This window comes from Pipistrellus hanaki (assembly GCF_964339955.1).
Source record: "Pipistrellus hanaki genome assembly, chromosome: 17".
Classification (NCBI taxonomy): domain Eukaryota; kingdom Metazoa; phylum Chordata; class Mammalia; order Chiroptera; family Vespertilionidae; genus Pipistrellus; species Pipistrellus hanaki.
In genome coordinates this window covers 3435512-3458059 of record NC_140519.1, presented here as the reverse complement: position 1 = coordinate 3458059, position 22548 = coordinate 3435512, and the positions used below count along the sequence as shown (strand labels likewise).

The following is a 22548-nucleotide window of genomic DNA, read 5'->3' as shown; positions in this document are numbered from 1 at the left end:
CTGCAGGCCTGGTCCCACCAACTGCCTTTCCTTGTAGGCCTGGGTCCCCCCAACTGTCCTCCCCTGCTAGCCATCTTGTGGTAGCCATCTTGTGTGTTGAAGTGATGGTCAATTTGCATATCACTCTTTTATTAGATAAGATTCTCAGGATGACAGATCAGTCAAGGCAAATACAAACTTAAATAAAATGATGCACAAGACACTTACAAGCTTTGAACCTTTTCCTGCAAAGAGAATCTGGTTTTCTTTCAAGGCCGGGCAGACACGACCTCCTCAGTGTCCCCTCCTCTGACCTCGGAGGCAGATGAGTCACTTCCCCGCCCGGTGCCAGGCGAGTGTGTTCATCACCGATCAGAGCTGCTTCTTCAGGGTGTCCAGCCTGGCGGCCAGTGAGTGTCTAAGGGCAAAGGCTGTAGGTTAGTCACACACCGGACAGAAAGCCGGCAAGATCTGTTTGCATTAATACTGAGCGACCAGAGAGGATCACAGGTCCCGTGGTGAGGGAGCGAGCGGGAGGCAGAGTCCATTGGTCCCCCCGGACCGCGACTGTCTTCCGCTCAGGCCCCATCGCCACAGGTGCCATTTCCCACGCGGCCCCTGCCAGTCCCAGCCTTCCCGGGCCCCTCCTACTGCCCCACACTTCTCACCCGTCAAAGCCTTCACCCACTCCCCCCTTTTTCATGTTTAAAATAATTGTGAAGGAACCAGATCCCATTTCATGAATCTTGAATACACAATGCCTACCTACCACTGGCCTGGTACACAGCACACACTCAGTAAATGTTTGTTAATCAACAGTTTATTAGACTTGAAAATATTCAAAAGATTATAGGCAGTTTGTGTCGTTTCCACGGTAACCCAGATGAAAGCCAGAGTGTCTTAGGAGCCTTTTGTCTTCCTGATCATCTCTTCCATGGTGTCCCACTGCTCCTTGGTGACCTGCCCCGGGAAGAGAAAGGGCAGTTTGGCGTGGTCCTTGCACAGTACCCAGATGCTCCCCTGCCGGCCCGATTGCCCGATTGTGAATATGATGGTATGTTATATTCACAAAATGCATTACCTTCTTCAGGCTGTTGAATTCTCCTGAAATAAATACTTCCTCTCCACCATCAAATCTAATGACCTGAAAATAGAAAATAAAAACTCGGAACCTAACTCCTTTCTCAAGTTTCTGAATCATTAGCCACTTTCTCATCCTTAGGTCTCTCAATCAAATCCCAAATTTTAAAGACAGAGTTGATTAAACCTAAATTGATTTATTTTCTTTAGAATCTCCTTTCCACCATCTCTACAATTCCAAATTGTACCCAATCTTAAAGGCACGCCTACCAGAGTAATTTTTATTTAATAAAATGAATTTATCAGTAAATTGTTTCCATAAACTAAGCAATGTATATTAATATGTGATGTTATTTAAAGCTAAGTAACTATTTTAAACCACAACTATATCACCAGGATGGGTTCCACAAGGTGCCTCCCTCCGCCCCTCCTCCCAGAGGGAGGAGCCCCCGCGCTCACGGCCCCGTTGATCCAGGAAGCGTAGTCGCTGCACAGGAAGGCGGCGAGGTTGGCCAGCTCCTCCACGGTCCCCAGCCGGCCGCAGGGGATCCTGTCCACCATCTCTTTCTCAAACACTCCGGTCGGGTCCAGGCGGCTGAAGGCACCCTTAGCAACAAAGGCCATCGTCAGACCGCATCTTTCAATGCCACACCTTTCCCATTTAAGGAACAAATTGGCCTAAAGTGGACTGTCACTATGGCTACCTGTTCACACCTTAGCCTTTGAAGGAACAGATAATTTTTCCACAATAACTTTAATTCAAAAGAGATAATTTTGTCTCATATTGACCTAAAAAAGCCACCAGAGAGCGTGACCTTTTATCCTACGTTTCCTCCTCTGTGAAATCAGCGCCTCTCTCCCTGCCTCCCGGCTCCGTGGGCACCGGGAGCTGGCACTGTCCTCTGAGGCGCACGACCCTGTGGGGCCCGCCTGCCGCGGGCTCAGCGAACACAGACCCCCCAGAGAGGACCTGTTTCAGAGTAAAGTCCTCTCCTTCTCTTTCTTCTCCACAGAGGAGAGGAAACATGTGCCGTGTGTGTGGCGGGGGGACAGAGACATTAACGAGCAGGTCCGGAGAGGAACACCATGTGCGCCTAGGACGTTCGCCACGCCCGCCTCCTGTGATGGCCACGCCCCTGCTGCCCAGAGCCTGGAGGTGACCTGAGGTCAGAGGCAGGCTGCCCCGAGAGTGCCACCACCCCGGGCAGGTGTGCAGCACCAGGGACAGAGCGGGCACAGGCCCAGCCCGCTCCAGGCACCGGGCCCTGGGCCCTGGGGGTTTCTATTCTTGGGTTTCCTTCAATCTCTTTAAAACGATTTGCTTGTGATTCACACCACACTACAAACACTCGGCAGATGTTTCTGTGTTGTCTCAGCTTCCTCAGCACCTCTGCACACAGCAGGCACTCAATAAATGCTGAGTAAAGGGTAAGATGCAGGAGATCCTTCCTGGCCCAGGCCCTGCGCGGCCCCGGGCAGTGTTTGGACATCAGCTTTGGGGCTGCCCCAGAGCCGCTCAGCGATACTGCCCTCACGTCCCTCCACCTGCCGACGCCCAGCACGGCCGCTCCGAGGGCCAGCAGCATCGAGTGCTGGGCCACCCTCAGCCCGGACGCCTTCGCACCAACCCACGCCCTCCACACCCAGGTTCCCGAGCGGCCCTGTCTCCACGCCACATGCAGACCGGGCGCGACCGCTTTGCTGGGCGCCCGGGGGAGGCCGCGGGGTGGCTGACGGGGGTCAGCCAGAGGGGCTCGGCGGAGAGGTGGTCAGGAGGCACAGAGGGGGTCGGGCAACGCTGCCGAGAGGGCCCGCCGCCAGGTAAGTTCCCACAGCACCGCGCCCACAAACAGCGCACATTCCCACGGCTCCTTTAAAAGCAGCCAATGTCAGACTCTTTAAAACAAGTAAACGTAAGAACTATAAGATAGACGCAGATCATTGAAGCAAACCAGGCAAAATGCCGAAACTGAGGGCATGAAACTCCCAGCAGATGAAGACACGGAAAGCCCGGAGGCGGCCAGCCGCCCGGCCAGCCCGGGACGCAGGCCCCTCGGAGGCCCGTGCCCCCCTCCCGCTCCAGACGAGCCACCCACCTTGGTCTTGATGGGCCCCGGCTGGATCACGTTGAATCGCATCCCATATCTGCCCCACTCGGCTGCGAGAGACCTGACGATTCAAGCGAACAACACAGACATTAGACTTCGAACTATAATAACCAGGCGCAGGGCAGCCAGAGCCTCAGCCAGCCGCGGGCGCTCCGGCTGCCGCGCTGCAGGCCAGAGACCAGCGGAGGGCGGCGCGGTGACAGCCGCACCGACACGGCAGCCTGGGCGCCCGGCGCAGCCAGCCCGGGCACAAAGCCTCGGGGGCGTGGGCCCGCGGCCAGGCTCACTCTGCGCGGACAGGGTCAGTGTGGTTGGGCATCCACTCCTGGGTCAGGGCCTCACCAGCCTGGTGGAAGAAGGGTGGGTTCGAGGGCGTGGGGGGGGAGGAGGACGTGGGGGCAGGAGGGCAGGGAGGAGGGCGGGGCGGGGAGGAGGGTGGGTGGGTGTGGTGGGGAGGAGGGCGTGGCAGGGGAGGAGGGCGGCGGGGAGGGCGTGGTGGGGAGGAGGGGGCGGGGAGGAGGGGGAGAGGAGGGCGTGGCGGGAGGAGGGCGGGAAGAGGGGGCGGGGAGGAGGGGACCGCGGCGGGGAGGGTGTGGGGGGGAGGAGGGGAGGAGGAGGGCGTGGGGGGAGGAGGACGGGAGGAGGGGGGCGGGGAGGAGGGGACGGCGGGGAGGGTGTGGGGGGGAGGAGGGGAGGAGGAGGGCGTGGGGGGAGGAGGGCGGGAGGAGGGGGGCGGGGAGGAGGGCGTGGGGGGAGGAGGGCGGGAGGAGCGGGGCGGGGAGGAGGGGACGGCGGGGAGGGTGTGGGGGGGAGGAGGGGAGGAGGAGGGCGTGGGGGGAGGAGGGCGGGAGGAGGGGGCCGGGAGGAGGGCGTGGGGGGAGGAGGGCGTGGGGGGAGGAGGGCGGGAGGAGGGCGTGGGGGCAGGAGGACCTGGCAGAGGCAGAGGCGCAGGGCTCGGCACTCACTTGTTGAGCGCCTCCACGCCGGCCTTGGCGGACGCGCTGGGCACCACGAAGCCGGAGCCGCTCTCGGCGTAGATGGTGGTGATGGCGAGGAACGCCGCCCCTGGGCGGGAGGGCGCGGTCAGCGGCCGCCCTGCCTCTCGGGCTCCGGGCCCGCGGCCAGGCAGCACCCGCAACACTGACCGCGCCGGCTGCGTCCCCCCGAACCCGCTGCAGCGAAGGAAACCGCAGCAAAACGAAAGGCGGCCCCCAAACAGTCACAGAGGACATGTCGGATGAGGGGTCCATATCAAAATCTATAAAGAACTCACATAACTGACCCCCAACCAAATAAAGAGCGGGCAGAGACAGGTCCAAAGCGGACAGAAGCCTGCGGCCATGGTGGAGGTGTCACTGACACCCAGGACCCGCACCCGCGCACCCGCGCTCACGCCTGTCAGAGGCCGCTGTCCGCACCAGCAGACCGTGCCCGAGAGCGCACCGCTGGGTGCACCTGCTGCAGCCTCTTTGGAAAACAGTGCAGAGGCGCCTCAAAAAACCACAACAGAGCTCCCCTGTGACCCCAATTCTAGGAATGCATCTGAAGAAATGAAAACACTAATCCGCAAAGACAAACACTCCTGTGCTCACTGCAGTGCTATTTATAACAGCCAATAACGAGCCGTCTGCGGGACAGACGGCTGGGTAAGGAAGCTGTGGTACATACAGACAATGGAATATTAATTAGCAATAAGAAGAAAATCTTATACCCTGCAACAATATGGATGGCCCCAGAGCAGCAATTTTCAACCTTTTCCATCTCATGGCACACATAAACTAATTACTAAAATTCTACAACACAGCAAAAAATAGATTACATTTTTGCTGGCCTGAAAAAAAAGGTATGATTTTTTTTTTTTTTAATTTTATTAGTGGGTGAACAATCCAACGCTTGGTGAATTCTGCTTCACAATGATAGGAAGAGCCGACATCGAAGGATCAAAAAGCAACGTCGCTATGAACAAGCCAGTTATCCCTGTGGTAACTTTTCTGACACCTCCTGCTTAAAACCCAAAAGGTCAGAAGGATCGTGAGGTCCCGCTTTCACAGACAGTCTGTATTCGTACTGAAAATCAAGATCAAGCGAGCTTTTGCCCTTCTGCTCCACGGGAGGTTTCTGTCCTCCCTGAGCTCGCCTTAGGACACCTGCGTTACTGTTTGACAGGTGTACCGCCCCAGTCAAACCCCCCACCTGGCACTGTCCCCGGAGCGGGTCGCGCCCGGCCGGTGTGTGGCCTGGCGCTTGTCTCCCCCGCCACCCCCCTCACCGGGTCAGTGAAAAAACGATCAGAGTAGTGGTATTTCACCGGCGGCCCGCAAGGCCGGCGAACCCCCCTCCCCGCCCCCTCGCGGGGACTCAGGGAAGGGGAGCTGGGGGCCTCCCACCTATTCTACACCTCTCATGTCTCTTCACCGTGCCAGACTAGAGTCAAGCTCAACAGGGTCTTCTTTCCCCGCTGATTCCCCAAGCCCGTTCCCTTGGCTGTGGTTTCGCTGGATAGTAGAAAAAAGGTATGATTTTGATTCATTCACACAGGACGGCTATTGCTGTGCTGGTGGCCGTCATTGTTTTATCTGACAATCTCAGCGCCCCTGACTCAGTAGTCAGGCAGTCATGTTTCCAAACCCTTGCAGCACACGGTGGGAAATCACCGGCCTATCGCTGGCCTTACGCTGAGTGAAGTCAGTCAGACAGAGCAAGTCAGATGCCATCTGATTTCATGTGCTTCGGAGTCTAAAAGCAAAACGAACAAAACTGAAACAGACTCCCGACACAGAGGCAGGCTGCGGGCAGGCCTGGGTGCTGGGGGGAAGGTGGGAGATGGAAGAACAGCTCGGCAGGCACAGGGCAGTCAGGGGCATGTGTGTGCAGCACAGACGTGTGTGCAGTGTGGGGCACACGTCAGTAACATGCGGTAACACGGACAATGCCGGCGGGTAGCAGACTACGGAGGTGGACTTTGTAAGGTTTAGCTGATTCTTTTGACCTAGGGATAAAACATTCGATATTTATCCTGCCCATGTCCTTTGCGACTAAATTCTTAAATAAACCCTGGTTAGTTTCTCCTGTGGTCTTTCCTCGCTGCAGGTTCTCTCGGCTCGTTAATAAATGCGGTATTTTTTCACTGGTGCCTGATCTCACATGTGAGCACGATGGCCTGGAGGAGTGGACCACAGCACAGTACGGCCATGTCCCTCCACAAAGGCAGCTGCGCTCACCGACCTCGCTGGGATGCCTCCGGGAGTCTCCGGTCTCTGCCTGCTGAGGAGGGTTAACTTTGCCGAGAAACCTGCTTACAGCATGCCCATGCTGCTGGCGCCTCCGGGGGGCCCAGGCTGGGCTGCCCAGTCCCGCCCACCAGCCTCGCCTCCGCCTTCCTCACCGACCACACAACGCGCTGCTTCTGCTCACAGGTCACAGCCTGCTGCCCTCAAGGGACCCCAGGTTCCACACTTTGACTTAGTTCAGAGCCACCACCCGAGTTCCTGGGCGGGGCTCCCGAGCAGACCCTGCCGCTGAGCGCCACAGGCCGTGAGGAGCCGTGAGCCCACGGCCACAGAAGCGATGACCGACAGGAATCTTGGAAGAATAAAAACTGGCTTCTATCCTTTGAAAAGTTTTAGTGAATATATTTTTAATGAAGCCCATAGAATTTTAATCCAATGCGAGGAATAAAAATAGATCCGAGTCTGTTTTTAAATGAGACATTAATGAGAGGAGAAAGGAGTCAGAGAGACGGAGGCAGGCTCACCGGGCGGCTGAAGAGAGACAGTGAGACAAGAAGCAGTGATGAGAGCTGGAGGGGGAAAACTGAGGACCAGGAAGAGGGCCGAGGGGTGAGCGAGTGCGGAGACGGTCCGATGAGGGAGAAGAGACCCCAGACCAAGGTTCTGGGGCAGACAGGACCCCGAGGCTCCGCCCGGCGCTGTCCCATCCCCAGCACCCCCGCTTTCTGCAAAATAAAGCTAAACATAAGCATCCCCCAACTCCAGCCTAGATCGCATCCCCTTTGTGGTGGCATGGTGGCCTAGGTTTGATTTCAGTGACAGCTGGAGAATGTGTGGAGTTCTCAGCATGTGCACACACACACACATACACCTACACACACACACACACACACACACACACACACAGATTCACACCTACACACACACACACTCACACACACACATTCACACCTACACACACACACACACACAGATTCACACCTACACACACACACACTCACACACACACATTCACACCTACACACACACACACACACAGATTCACACCTACACACACACACTCACAAACACACATTCACACCTACACACACACACACACACACACACAGATTCACACCTACACACACACACACTCACACACACATTCACACCTACACACACACACACACACACACACACACAGATTCACACCTACACACACACACTCACACACACACATTCACACCTACACACACACACACACACACAGATTCACACCTACACACACACACACTCACACACACACATTCACACCTACACACACACACACACACACACACACATTCACACCTACACACACACACACACACACACACACAGATTCACACCTACACACACACACACACACAGATTCACACCTACACACACACACACTCACACACACACATTCACACCTACACACACACACACACACACACACACAGATTCACACCTACACACACACACACTCACACACACACATTCACACCTACACACACACACACACACACACACACACAGATTCACACCTACACACACACACACTCACACACACACATTCACACCTACACACACACACACACACACACACACACAGATTCACACCTACACACACACACACTCACACACACACATTCACACCTACACACACACACACACACACACACACACGCGCGCGCGCAACTGGGGCTTCTCCAGCACCTGCTGTCTGTCCCCACACCCTTCCCCAAATTAAACACAAATGTCTTCCTAGTCACCCTGTAAACCTGCACACCTCAACCTTCCGTGGCCGTCCGCACCTGCCCACTAAGGCCTCTTCTCCTAACGTCCTGAATTACCCTCCACCCTCCAGTCCACGTGCGAGAAGAACCGGCCCAGCGGTCTCTCCCTGTGCCAGCCCCTCCCCTGCCGGGCTGCAGTAACCTTCCCAACCAGTCCCACCCCGTGAGGCACGTGCGGGAGATCCTCAGGAAAACCCTGTTCCCTTCCGAAGCAACCCCAACTTTCCAGGGACGCTCCATTACACCCAGCGTGCCTCCCGCCCCCTCCGCTCTCCCCCCACTCCGACCACCTCTGAACGCCAGCTCGGCCGCGCGGTCATGGGGAGAGCCACGCCCATGGCCCGGCGCCCCTGGCACTGACCGGCGCACCCCAGGCCGGAGGACCTTCCTCCGGGAGGAGACCGTCTGGTGCGCCGAGGCCCTGACCTCGGTCCAGCCCGGCTGCCACAGGCCGGCGCGCCGAGGACAGGAGGGCAGCCCACCTCGCTGCGCCTTAATGAGCTGCTTCCCCACTTCCAGGGTCACGAAGGCCGTGCCGTTCAGGACGATGTCGGTGATGGTCCGCCAGGCGTTGGGGGACAGCCTCTCCGTGGGAGAGATGAAGTTGCCGGCCGCGTTGTTTATCACGACCTAGCGGAGGAGCGAGCAGTCAGGGGCCGAGGCGAGGCGGGGCGTCACCCCCAGGGCTTCCGCTCTGACACGTGTTAACCCAACAAGCACAGTGACTCCCATCTGCTAGGAACACCGAGACTCGAGCCTGTGAAAATCTGTTACTTTTCAAATTTCAGAATCCTACGTCTTCTCTCAAGACCAGGGAGCAGTCTGCCATCTATATATAATGAAAGCCTAAGTGGCCATCCGACCGTCCGACCAGCAGCTTTGATGTGCAATGACCACCAGGGGGCAGATGCTCCAGCCGGTAGCTATGACACACCCGGAACCAGAGAGGAGGAAGCCCAATGCTGGGGTGTGCCACCTGAGAACCACCCTCTTGCAATCTGGGGATGTCGGAGAGCTGGTTTCAGCCTGATTCCTGCAGGCCAGGCCAAGGGACCCACCAGTGCACAGATCTGTGCACCAGGCCTCTAGGTGAGGACGTAATAGAGGTGAACACCTACCTGGTGACTAGTTTGTCTCAAGGGGTCTCAGTTACAACACCTCCAGCTTCAGCTTCACTCCCTAGGCCCTGCTGCTGACTGCCCCCCCTGAGCAGGCCCTGCCCGGCTCCAGGTCTGCAGTCTGTACCCCTGCATCTCTAACCTGAGAGCCTCCTCAGGTCCGGGGGGATGGCCTCCCCTCTCTCCCCCCTCCCCTCCCCTCACAACCCCCAGCCTGCGAGCCACACCCACGTGAACTGCGCCCCAGTGGGCTCCTTGTTTGTATTATTCTCCACCAAACACGATCAGGTCATTAGGCGGCCAAGAGCCCTTCATGCGGGCCTGGGCCTGGGCCAGGGCCCTGGTTAGTCACCTCCCATCACAGCGGGAGGTGCGGTTTGCTCTGGGGCCACCGCCTGTGCAGGTGCCCGAGGACTGGGCACCGCGGCTCTAACCTGGCCATGGCCCACAGCATCACAGGGGTCGGCGGGTGCACCCATGGGGACCCCAAACTCACGGGACCCCCGTACCCATAGGGGACCCCACACCCACGGGACCCCCACACCCACGGGACCCCCACACCCACAGGGACCCCCCGCACCCACGGGGACCCCCGCACCCGTGGGCGCGTCACCACCACTCACGTCAGGAAGGCCCGCCACGCTGATCAGCTCCGACACCGCGCTGCGGACCATGTCGGGGTCCCGCACATCACACTGCACCGCCCGCACCTGCAGAGGAACCAGAGGAGCCGCTGGCTCTGGTCCGGAAGAAGACCGCGTGCTGGTCGTTACGGACTCTCCCGAGTCTGAGCTCATGTACCTCGTTTCCAGTCTGGGAAGAAATGGCCTCTGCGGTGGCTCTCAAAACATCAATCTTCCTGAAAACAAACACACCGCGTCCTGTGCGTGAGCTCTGAAATGACGGCATCTACTTTTTCTTTTTACTCCCATAAAAAGAAAGTCTGTAGCTTAAAGGAATGCATTTTTGAGAATATACAAAAGCTACAAACAAATCAGTTTGAATGGATGCATTTTTCTAAAAGTTTGATTCAAGAAAATTTACATACTACTGTATTGAATTTCATTTAAATGAGATATTTTATATCTACTCATAGCTTTAAATTTTTTTCTTAATTGCAATAATTTATATCTGCTCCCAAGGCTGCTTTAGAAGGAAAACACATCCATGATGATGTAAGCTTACACTACCCTCTGTACGAGAGTCTGCGGTCCATCTGTGATAGCAGATTTCAGACCACACTGATGCTGGTAAGTGCACTGTGTGCATTCAGGCCCCCATACTCTTGAAAGAAAGATGAAAAGTCATCATGAGTGTGGATTTTTGTGGCTTGGTTGGAAAGTCTGTAAGGAGGATTCTCTGAAAGGTCAGGGCCTCTGAAGGGACCTTGCTGGAAGCAGCTGCCACTGCCTTGACTTTCTAAACAAGTCTGAGCCCTGGTGTCTACTGGAGTCTGTCCGCTTAGTCTTTAGACGCCCCTGCTTAAATACACTGCAGACGTGTGTCTTCTCAGGGATACCTACCTGCTGATGGTACCCCATGGTTAATTTTAGTTCACGCTGTTGCTACAAGAAAAGCCTAAGGAGGCAGGCGAGTGGGCTGTCTGGTTCCTCTAGCCAAGCAGTCCCTTAGCCCTCCCTCTCTGGCACAGAAATGATCATCATTCATCCGTCACTCAGGATCTGCTGATTAGCTCCGGCAGATTATGTGGTGTTACAAAAAAGGGGTTTCCACACTTAAAAATATTGCAGCATAGACAAAAACAGAAATAGTCTGGCCAATTTGCATTCATCAAAGGCGATTCCTTTGGTGGCGGTAATCACACTGAGAGACCCCTCCCACTGTCTGCACTGTTCTCAGTGGGAGACAGGAGGCGCCGCCCCTCGCTCTAGACTGCAGTTCCCAGGGAAGACCTCTGAGAACTCCTTCCACGTGGCCTCCCCCTCCCCACCGTCATCACAACCACACGTGTGTGAGACTGCCCCCCTGATAGGACGCGAAGGATTATACCCTCATCCACGCACACAGCTGCCTCTGAAGCAATAACTACATCACCCCACCGAGAGCAAAGCAGCCTCGACATGGTATTTTCAGCTGCACCTCCGTAGACAAAAATAGCTCCGTCACCGGCTGGGAAACGCACTGAAAGCTGCTCCAGGATCCATCAGTGCTTCCAGCTCTCCCAGGCTCCCAGGAGACTGACTGGCCTGGCGGACGTGTCACGGAAGGTAAGAGGCAAACCAGCCGCTCTGCAGAGTTCCCCTCGAGCTCAGCACCGGCGGCTGGCACCTCACGGCGACTCACCTGCTGGCGATCACACAGCGAGCCCCAAGGCTGGACAGGAGCGTGGTCATCCCGCGGCCAAGGCCGGTGCCTCCCCCGGTGATGAAGGCCACCTTCCCCCGAAAGCTGTCAGGTGGCAGCATCGCTTTTTGGAGGGGTGGGAAGAATTTAGACTGAAAAGCGTCGCTGCTTTGATATAATATGTCCGTTCCATAACTGAAAAACTAAAAGAGGAAAAGAACGAAATGAAATTTGCACAAGAGGTGAACTTCAAAACACTAACTCTCTAATATTATACAAATTCTTGGATTAAGACAACTCCCTGAGGAGTTGAAAAAACAGACTACGCTGTTTTCAATACAAATTTGGCATTGTATTTAATCAATTTTTACTCCTTCCTATGGGAATGTTTAGGGACATAGAGCCTGGTTAAAAGCACGGGCTCTTCAGTGAGACGGCATAGTGCAAGCCTCTCTCCCCAGGAGTACAGCTGTCAGAAGTTAGTAACTTCTTAGCTTCCTGTACAAATGGAGACAATGACAGAACCTGCCCCCACGGGTGCTCGTGAGGAGTTCATGAGTTGCTATAAGTAAAATGCCTACAACACTGTTTAACACACACTAAGCACTCTATAAATACTAGCTTTATTGTCGGCAGGTGTTTTACTTAAATATAACTTTAAAAAGTTAACACAAAGCATATATGCCTTTGAACAAAAATGCTTTGGATAAAAATCACTGCCTTTGAGTCACTGAACACAATCATAAAAAGTTCTTTCTAAGGTTTGTTAAGTCAAATACCTCTTCCCATGTAGCCTTCTGGATGATAAATCTAGATAAACTATTTCTGTTATATTCATTTTATCTTCTTTTTAAAAATATGCTTTTATTGACTTTAGAGAGAAAGAGAGAGAAATAGAAAAATTGATGAGAGAGAAACATCGATTGGCTGCCTCCTAGGTACCCCCACTGGTGATCCAGTCTGTAACCTGGGCATGTGCTCTGACTGGGAATTGAACTGGGTGTGTTTTGGAGCATGGGACGATGCTCTAACCAAGTCACACTGGACAGGGCGCTGCTATATTTAAAATGGGGGGGCGTGGGGGGGAGAGAGACATGAAACCATTTTGAACTAAAAATTATCTGCATTGCCCTCTCTTATAGTTTATAGCTTACACCTCACATCACTTGGGAAAAACACTTCTATCTGCTCACATCTATAAATAAAAGCCTCAATGACCATTACAAAAAAAAAAAAAAAAAAAGACCGGAATGACCGGTCGACCAGTCGCTATGATGGCACACTGACCACCAAGGGGCAAACACTCAATGTAGTCTGTTTTTTCCATGCCAGGCCTAGCGACCGGCGCCTCCCCTCCCAACCCTGCAGGGTCAGGGAACCGGAGTTGGGTGGCAGTAGACACAGCCCCTTTCCCAGGGAGGGGGGTCGAGGACTGGCTCCCTCCTTGGGGCCGGCGGCAGCCAACCTCCAGTGCCCTGTCCCTCCCCCTGGCCGGCAGACCCCCATTGGCCTGGCCCTGACTGGCCCTGATCTCCAGCCAGGCCTGGGGACCCCACCCGTGCACAATTTCATGCACTAGGTCTCTAGTTTAATTATAAAAACAAACTTTAAGTGTTGAGGAAATAAACAATAAAGAGGCAACACTCATTAGGTGCTTCCCATGTGTCAGATTAGATTCAAACTGACCAGCCTTCCCTGCCCCATGGAGCAGGCAGTACTTTATCCCATTGCACAGGAGGGGCCCAGATGCAGAAGTAAGATTCCAATATGGGCGTATGCAGTGCCTCTGAACCACCTCTCTCTGCACTGAGCTCCTAATGAGCTTGGTAATCACGCCAAAAGCGTGTGATAGTCCCCATAAGTATAATTTGATTTTATTACCAGGGAAAAAATTATTAAGACAAAATTTGAGGAGTATAAAATAATTGGTGAAGATACATTTGCAAATCTGGTTTATTTCCTTTGGCTTCATGTAGACAAAGCGTTTTCTTTTTGTATTGTTTTGTCAAAGCATGAAACCCATGCAGCCCGCAGTAACCCTTCTCCACCTACGTGGCAGGGGGACCGAGGCTGCCACAGCCTCAGAGCTATTCCATTAGGATGATGAATCGGGAAATTTCCACAAGTAGGCTGGTGAGTGTGTCATTACCAAGTGATAATGAAAAAATGGGTTCTCATTTCCCACAGGCTCTACTTACGTAGTGTTGATTTGTAGGGGGAATTTGATGTGGTGCTGTATGACAGATAAAGTAAACAAAATATTTGCATACAAACTTTCCTTTTTTATTTATTTGAAAAGATTTCTCAATTTCCTAATGTGAAGGAAAAGCTATAAAGTTAAAAAATAATGGAGGAGGATCCAAGATGGCAGCATAGGAAAACACCTAAACTGCTGCCTCAAACAACAATTTCAAAACTACAACTAAAAAACAAAACGTCTACCACACAGAACCATGGGAAAGTGGGCTGAGTGGGAGTTTACAACTAGAAGGAAAGAGAAAGGAGCATTCAGTCATAAACACGGAAAAGCTGAGGTTGGCAGCGGGGCATTGCTTTTTTCAACCCGAAGGGAGACAAGCTCCCAATTACTCTGAAATCCAGTTTCTGGGGAGACGCGGGGGACCCAAACTCCTATAGGGAGAAGCTGACTGTCTGCCATCGGGTCGGAAAGTGAGGGTGGCTTGCTTGCAGAGCTGCATGCAGGAATAATTGATTACTGTGCTAGGGCACAGGACACAGGGACTCGGTCAGATGCAGAGACAGCTGACTGATAGTGATAGCTGTTTGCCATGCCCAACCCTAGTGATGCCCTGAGACCCCGCCCCGAACAACCTACAAACCTACCCAAGCTCCAAGCAGCGGCTTTTGCATATGAATGGACTGCTCTATCACAGCTTAACCTAACAAACTTGCAACCCAAAACTTCCAAACCCCAAGCAAAGAGGAGAAAACTGTGGTTCTCGCTGTAGCTCCTGCAGGGTGGCCTCAGACAGTAGCTGACCTGCACCCCATTGGAGATCCAGAAGCCAATGTACCTAGTAGTCAGTGTGAGACACCAGATTTCAACTCCTCACATCCATAAGTGACACATTTGGGAGGTGGACTCAGTGAGTACCAAAGCTCCACTGAAACAAAGCTAGCACAGCAGTTCTTCCACAGTGGGTCCTCACAGCCAATTGGCCTGGAGTTTAATTCCTCCCAGTGTTCCAACAGCAATCAAGGTTTAACTACACCAAGACTTTACACTCAGCCCAGAAAAGGCTGTACTCAGGTGATTGGGGAGGCTGGGCTACTGGCCCTTATAGGTCACCTACCACACAAAGCCACTCCATGAACACAGGGAAGCAGCCAAATTGCGGAGGCAAAGAAACATGTCACGAATGAAAGAAATGAAGGAAAGCAAACTACTGGATGACATAGAGTTCAAAATCACATTTATAAAGTTACTCAAGAATCTTCTAAAAACCGCTGAGAAACTTGATGAGACTTCTGAGGAGCTTAGTGAGACCTTCAATGACCTTAATGAGAATGCCAAAAAAAAAAAAAAGAAAGAAAAAAACCAGTCAGAAATTAACTATACACTGTCTGAAATAAAGAATATACAGAAACTCAACTGTAGATAAATGTACCCCAAGAATCAAACCAAAGATCTGAAATATGAGGAAATAAAAAACACCCAACTGGAAAAGAAAAAAGAATCCAAAAATACGAAGATAGTGTAAGGAGCCTCTGGGACAATTTTAAGCATACCAACATCCAAATTATGGGGGTGCCAGAAGAAGAGAGAGAGCAAGATATTGAAAACCTATTTGAAGAAATAATGACAGAAAACTTCCCCCACTTGGTGAAAGAAATAGACTTACAAGTCCAGGAAGCACACAGAACCCTGAACAAAAGGAATCCCAAAGAGAACCACACCAAGACACATCATAATTAAAATGCCAAAAGCAAAAGACAAAGAGAGAATCTTGAAAGCAGCAAAAGAAAAACAGTTAGTTACCTACAAGGGAGTACCCATACGACTGTCAGCTGATTTTTCAACAGAAACTATGCAGGCCAGAAGGGAGTGGCAAGAAATATTCAAAGTGGTGAATATCAAGAACCTACAACCAAGATTACTCTATCCAGCAAAGCTATCATTCAGAATTGAAGGTCAGATAAAGGGCTTCACAGACAAGAAAAAGCTAAAGGATTTCATCACCACCAAACCAGGATTACATAAAATGCTGAAGAGTATTCTTTAAGAAGAGGAAGAAAAAGGAAAAGGAAAAGATAAAAATTATGAACAACAAAATGACATCAAATACATACCTACCTACAAGTGAATCTAAAAATCAAGTGAATAAAAAATCTGAAGAACAGAATGGACTGGTGAATATAATAGAATCAGGGACATATAAAGGGAGTGGACTGACAATTCTCGGGGGAAGGGAGTGTGAGGGGCTCGGGAAGAGACTGGACAAAAATCTTACATCTATGGATGAAGACAGTGGTGGGGGTAAGGACAGGGGTGGGGTTGGGAATCAGGTGGAGGGGAGCTATGGAGGAAAAAAAAAAAAAAGAGGAACACCTGTAATAATCTAAACAATAAAAATTTATTTAAAAAACGAAGGTTAAAATAATCATATTTGATAAAAATAATTCTTGCCTCGCTGGTATAGTGACCTATGAACCAGGAGGTCACAGTTCAATTCCCAGTCAGGGCACATGCCTGGACATGTGCAGGAGGCAGCCAATCAGTGATTCTCTCTATTCTCTCTATTTTAAGAATTTTAACTCATTAGCATGATATTCAAGCTGTTGGACAAGGTGGCCTCAGTCCCTCTCCAGCAGGCAGGTGGGGAGTAATCTGTGACCCCAGCCCTCAGCCCAGACCCTCGCCAAGCACGTCCCCTTCGCCTGGGCTCCTCCTTTCTTTTCAGCCTCATCCACTCCCGTTCCCGCTCACCCGGCGGAGGCAGCCCCAAACCAGGCAAAGTGTCAGCAACCCTGCTGACACTTTATAACCGGTGCCTCTTTAAAATGGGGGAAAATAAAACAAAATAAAAATGGGTCGAATGACCTCCTCTCTGCACCGGGAAGGCTCCCACGCTAGGCTCTGCCGCCGCAAGGCAGGCCGCTCTAGGCCCTCGGGACGGGCCTCTGGCACCAAAGGGGCCCTTCCAGCACATGCTTGTTTGTTTGCCTGTGACCCGGATGGCCAGGCTCCCAGCCACCGCGCTGGGGGAGCAGACAAGTGAGCTCACGAGCTGAGGTGCTCGCAGCCCTGCAGGGCAGAGCCGCTTGTTTCAACAAGTTAAAGTAGTGGTTGCCATTGATTTTGAACAATGGCATCTTGAAATTAGTTTACATCTAAGGAAAAAATCCAGTCTATTGATATGAGTATTATGAAGTCATTTGCATATAGAAACACTAGGCCAGTGGTCTGCAAACTCATTAGTCAACAGAGACAAATATTGAAATTTCTTTTGGGAGCCAATTTTTTTAAACTTAAACTTCTTCTAACACCTCTTCTTCAAAATAGACCCACCCAGGCCGTGGTATTTTGTGGAAGAGCCACGCTCAGGGGGCCAAAGAGCCTCAGTTTGCCGACCACGGCACTAGGCAAAGAGCTTTAAAAGCCAGTCTACACAAAGAAAACAAATACAAACAGACAACTAACCACTGGCATTTAAACACTGGAAGATACCTTTTTCTCTTGCCAGATTATTGAGGTTCAAGATTTTATAATACATGATACAAGAAACAGTTTATTAAAGTCACTCTTATAACCTGTTGATATAAATTGGGACAATTTCTCCGGAGGCCAACTGGCAACATTTATCAAAATGTAACGATAAATACCCTTCAAACCAGCAACTCCACAACTGGGGATTTTTTTATAGATGTCTTCACTCATTTGGGGGCAGGAAGAAGCCGTGATCAAAGTGACAGCCAGGAGAGGACATTGCTCAAGCGGACCGACAGTCCCGAACAGACCGGGCCAGCCTCAGCTCCTGGGACAGCCTCCGGCCCCATTGGACTCAGCAGGAGGCAGCGCCCTGAGGTGGGCAGCCGCCCACAGCCTCCGCCAGCACCAATCGCGCTGAAGGACAAAGAACTCCATCCAATCAGAAAAGAACGCTACATCCCTCAGCCTCCGCCCCTGATGGTTTCGGCGCATAAAATTCAACCCCAAGAACAGCGGAGGCCCAACCTTCCTGGTGTGGCTCCATTCCCCATTCCCTCTAATAAACCCCCCTCTTGCTCACTGCATCCACCTACTTCCCTGAGCGACTCCAATCTTACACAGATATCCATTAAGATGAAAATAAAATTAAAATAGTTATATTTAAAATCACATCAAAAAGATCAAAATACTAATACATTTAATCAAAGCGTGAAAGACTTGTGTCCACGGGTCCCATTTCTATCCCAGTTCCAGTGGGCTCTTTGCAAAAGTTGACACCCTTATTCTAAAATTCGTTGCTATTTTTATTTTTTGGGACTCAGATATGCAAAGGGCTCAAAGTAGTCCAACATATTCATTAAAGCATCGCTTGTAACAGAAAATACTAGAAAACAAACCTGCATTTCCATAGGAACATAATGACTCACTCAGGGCTCTAGTAAAAGCCAGAACTCACATGCTAATGTAAACATTGTTATTTGTATGCTGTTTATCCAACCACTCAACAATTACCTCCTAAGGAAATTCTGTTAAGGAACATGCTTCATTGGTATGGTTTTTAAATGAGGTCTCTTCATACACATGTTATATATGCACAGAAGTTGCTGGAAGAACCACCAGACACCAGCCCCTCAGCACCCTGACCCTCGCCAAGCACACCCCCTCTGGCCTGAGCTCCTCCTTTCTTTTCACCAACTCCCGTTCTTTCTCACCCAGCAGAGGCGGCCTCACATCCAAAAGCGTCAGAAACTCTGCTGACACTTTAAAACTTGTGCCTCGCCGAAGCAGGTTTGGCTCAGTGGTAGAGCGTCGGTCTGCGGACTGAAAGGTCCCAGGTTCGATTCCGGTCAAGGGCATGTACCTTGGTTGCGGGCACATCCCCGGTAGGGGGGTGCAAGAGGCAGCTGATCGATGTTTCTCTCTCATCGATGTTTCTAACTCTCTATCTCTCTCCCTTTCTCTCTGTTAAAAATCAATAAAAAAATATATTTAAAACTGGTGCCTCTTTAAAAATGGGTCGAAAATAAAATAAAATAAAAATGGGTCCAAGGATGCCCTCCCTACACCGGGGAAGGCTCCGCACTGGACTCTGCTACCAGGAGGACAGCCCACTGGGGCTCCTGGCAGGAACCTCCCGGTGAGAGCTTACACTTTTGTACTGACAAATGCTCGCTGTTAATACATTTTTCATTTAAAAGCACAAGCCCTGGCCAGTGGGTGTGGCTCAGTGGTTGGGCATCATCCCAGGCACAGAAAGGGCGCTGGTTCTACTTCCCTCGGGGCACGTGGGATTGCAGGCTCGGTCCCCACTGGGGCGTGCAGGAGGCAGCAGGTTGTTGTTTCCCTCTCGCACTGATGCCCCCCCCCCTCTAAAAATCAATAAAACTATTTTTTGCTAAGTTAAAAAAAAAATCTGCCCTATATGGTTTGGCTCAGTGGATAGAACATTGTCCCGGATTGAAAGATCCCAGGTTCAATTCTGGTCAAGGGCACTTACCTTGGTTGCAGGCCCTTGTCCGGGTGAGTGCAGGAGGCAACCAACCGATGTGTTTCTCTCACATTGATGTTTCTCTCTGTGTCTCCCTCTCCTTTCCACTCTCTCTAAGAATCAATGTAATTATATCCTTGGGTGAGGATTAACAAACAAAACAACAAGTTTAAAAAAATCGAATCACATATGCAAGTACACAAGAGGAAAGGTAGAAGAAAACAACACTGTAGCAAGAAAACTGGCCTAGCCCTAGCCAGTTTGGCTCAGTGGATAGAGCGTCGGTTTTCGGACTGGAGGGTCTCAGGTTCGATTCCGGTCAAGGATATGAACCTTGGATGCGGGCACATCCCCAGTGGGGAGTGTGCAGGAGGCAGCTGATCGATATTTCTCTCTCATCAATGTTTGTAACTCCATTGCTCTCCCTTCCTCTCTGTAAAAAATCAATAAAAAATATTTTTTTAAAAAGAAAACTGGCCTAGAATCAGCATGATGATAAGGATGGGTGACCTATTTGAAGTGTATTCCACAATTAAGTGTGAGCTATGTTTATAAACAATGGAATATTACCATATCCATTTTTTAAGTTTCCAACTACCTGCTGATTTAGGTCAAAATAAATATTTTTCAGATCAAATTTATCCCAGCTGAAATTCCCATAAGTGAACTTGGCCTTAAATGTCACATAAAAATGTCAGCTTGGTAGAGACTGAACAGCTTATTTCTCAAAGGATGACTTTGGGGAAATGCCTATCTTTGCCTCCTCAAAGCAACTCAAAGTCCATGCACACAGGACGCCTCCAGGAGCTACTCCAACCAACTCTCTAGCGGCTGGGGGCACTGTGTGCCATGCATGCCTTCTCCTCAGTGCCTCGCCACATTGAAGGGGTCACAGCTGGGGGCACTGTGTGCCATGCATGCCTTCTCTCACCCAAGGATATTTTCCCATTGATTATTAGAGAGAATGAAAAGACAGAGAAATATTGATGTGAGAGAAACATCAATTGCTTGCCTCCTGCAGGCACCCAGACCAAGGTCTGGGCCTGGGCCGGGGAGGAGCCTGTGACCCCTGTACATGCCCTTGACTGGGATCCTTTAGTCCACAGGCTGACACTCTAACACTGAGCCAAACGGGCTAGGACAACACCTTCTTACATAGAATGTGTAACAAAGAACATTTTTCTTGGTTCTTGGTAACAAAAGTATTCAAATAAGGAGTTTCAAACTGTATTTACACACGCGCGCAATTCCAGCTTCCCTGATGTGTAGACTTGTCTTCCCCAGGAATTCAAACGGAGGGACCCGCCACCCATCACAACAGGGTTTCTTGTCTCCAAACCCCCGTTCTCAGGAATTTCAGAATTGTCAGATTACAATTAACTTTTAAAGGAGTTAATTTTCTCCCTCTCAGCCTTACTGGAGAATGGTGTCAGGAGTGTGTGAGCTTATTTACCACAATCCCAGCTGCTGGTGTTGGAGTCTGTCCCACCAAAGGGCTGTTGTAGGATTGAAATGAGAAAGTCTGTGAGAAGGAATCAGAAACCATTGATATAACCTATAACCTAATCTTCCCAGGAAGAGGAACCAGTAACAGCAAAGCACCGCCCGGAACAGATCTTTTCAAAAGAAAGTCGTGCCACTTGGGAGACTCATCAGACCGTCTCCTGGTGTTCTCCTTGGACTGGTCCTTTGTCAGAAAGACCGCCCGGCGCCGCTCTGCCAGCGACTGCTGTCTGTGCCCTGGCTGAGGAGACCTGCCTCGGGTTGAGTTGAGCTTAGGGTTTTGTTTAGTTGGGGAAGGGGCTGTGGGACATTCTCCCATGCCTCCGCCCCTGCATCCCCTCCCATGCTCTCTGCAGGCAGAGGTCTGGGTGCACGGTGCGCGCCACCTTTGTTTCTCTTTTTATGTGAATTTGTTAGTATTGATGTTTTTTAATTGTTTTTGTTATATATATTGATAGATAGATTTCAGAGAGGAAGGGAGAGGGAGAGAGAGAAACTTCAATGATGAGAGAGAATCATTGATTGGCTGCCTCTTGCACGTCCCGCACTGGGGATCAAGCCCGCAACCGTGTGTCCTTGACCGGAATCGAACCTGGGTCCCTTCAGCGCACCGGCGGAGGCTGTCACTGAGCCACCGCCGCCAGGCTGCACCATGTCTGGCCGCACGGACAGCACCGTCCGCTTCCCTGCGGGAAGGGCCGCCGGGCGGTCACGCCGCGCGCAGGGTCCCTGTCCCAGCGGGCACGCGCCCGGGACCGACGACCCCGAGACCGCGGCGGCCCCTACTCCGCGCCAGGAGCCCCGTCCCGCCCCCCCCCCCGGACGCCGCCCCGAGGCAGGCAGAGCAGGGTGCTCGCGGGGACCCCGAGCCGGCCCGCCAGCGCCGCCTTACCCGCCACAGACCGCGACCTCGAGCAAAGGAAACCCGACCCAGCAGCGCCATGGCCGGAGCAGGAAGCGTCCGGAAACGCGGCCCGGAGCGGAGCGTGAACGCGGGCGTGGCCGGAGTCCGGGGCGTGGCTGGGACCGGGGTCAAGGTCGGGGCGTCACTGAGACTGGGACGGGGGTCAGGGGTGTCTGAGACCCCAGCAGGGCCGGGGGCGTGTCTGAGACCGGGGGCGGGGCTAGGGGGCGTGTCTGAGACCGGGGCGTGGCTTTCGCGGTGGAGGCGGGGCGTGGCTGCGGCTAGGGCGGGGCTTGCGCGGTGGTGGTGGGGCGGGGCTGAGGCTGGGGCGGGGCTTGCGCGGTGGAGGCGGGGCGTGGCTGAGGCTGGGGCGGGGCTTGCGCGGTGGAGGCGGGGCGGGGCTGAGGCTGGGGCGGGGCTTGCGCGGTGGAGGCGGGGCGGGGCTGAGGCTGGGGCGGGGCTTGCGCGGTGGAGGCGGGGCGGGGCTGAGGCTGGGGCGGGGTTTGCGCGGTGGAGGCGGGGCGGGGCGGGGCTGGTGTCCGGCGGGGACGGAATGTGCTGGCGGGAGCCGGGGACTGGCGGGCCAGGCCATGCTACGTGGTGCCTCCCCGCTCGCTGGAGCTGGTGCGGAAGGGCTCCTTCGCTCTCTGTAGTTGTCCCTGTGCGTTGCGGACGGCCTCCTGGCGGTGTCCTCGTAGGGTGCTGTGACGACGTCACCCTTAGGTTCGGTGGCCTGGCCGGAACCCCAATCCGGTTGGATTCACAAGAACCCACAGTGTATTGGAGGCTGTGGTGGGCACGTATTTCCTCCAGAAAGTAACAAGAAAACCCCTACCAATTGTTCTGGCCCACAAAATCAGTGGAA

General features: G+C 52.5%; 1 protein-coding gene and 1 long non-coding RNA gene across 2 annotated transcripts; both read right to left on the bottom strand.

Moving 5' to 3' along the window:
* Positions 1-783: 783 nt before the first annotated feature.
* DECR1 (2,4-dienoyl-CoA reductase 1) lies at positions 784-21888 on the bottom strand. The gene is made up of 10 exons (XM_084864792.1): positions 21672-21888; positions 11619-11821; positions 10116-10173; positions 9938-10024; positions 8679-8826; positions 4133-4232; positions 3156-3228; positions 1519-1665; positions 1061-1123; positions 784-939 (listed from the first exon to the last, which is right to left on the bottom strand). Exons 1-10 carry the CDS (start codon positions 21720-21722, stop codon positions 880-882), a joined length of 990 nt encoding a protein of 329 aa, XP_084720918.1. The 5' UTR covers positions 21723-21888; the 3' UTR covers positions 784-879.
* On the bottom strand, positions 5433-7591 carry LOC311612076. The gene is made up of 2 exons (XR_014793221.1): positions 7527-7591; positions 5433-7268 (listed from the first exon to the last, which is right to left on the bottom strand). It is a non-coding gene; the product is annotated as an uncharacterized lncRNA (long non-coding RNA).
* Positions 21889-22548: the final 660 nt, after the last annotated feature.

What these genes read in the sequence shown, in the direction of transcription:
- DECR1 (XM_084864792.1), bottom strand. Translation starts at nt 21,722, where the DNA reads ATGGCGCTGCTGGGTCGGGTTTCCTTTGCTCGAGGTCGCGGTCTGTGG. An exon ending in GCGTGGCGGGCCTTCCTGAC is followed by an intron (nt 8,827 to 9,937) that starts GTGAGTGGTGGT and finishes CTCCTCCGCTAG; the next exon opens with GTCGTGATAAACAACGCGGC. An exon ending in GGCGTGGAGGCGCTCAACAA is followed by an intron (nt 3,229 to 4,132) that starts GTGAGTGCCGAG and finishes TTGAATCGTCAG; the next exon opens with GTCTCTCGCAGCCGAGTGGG.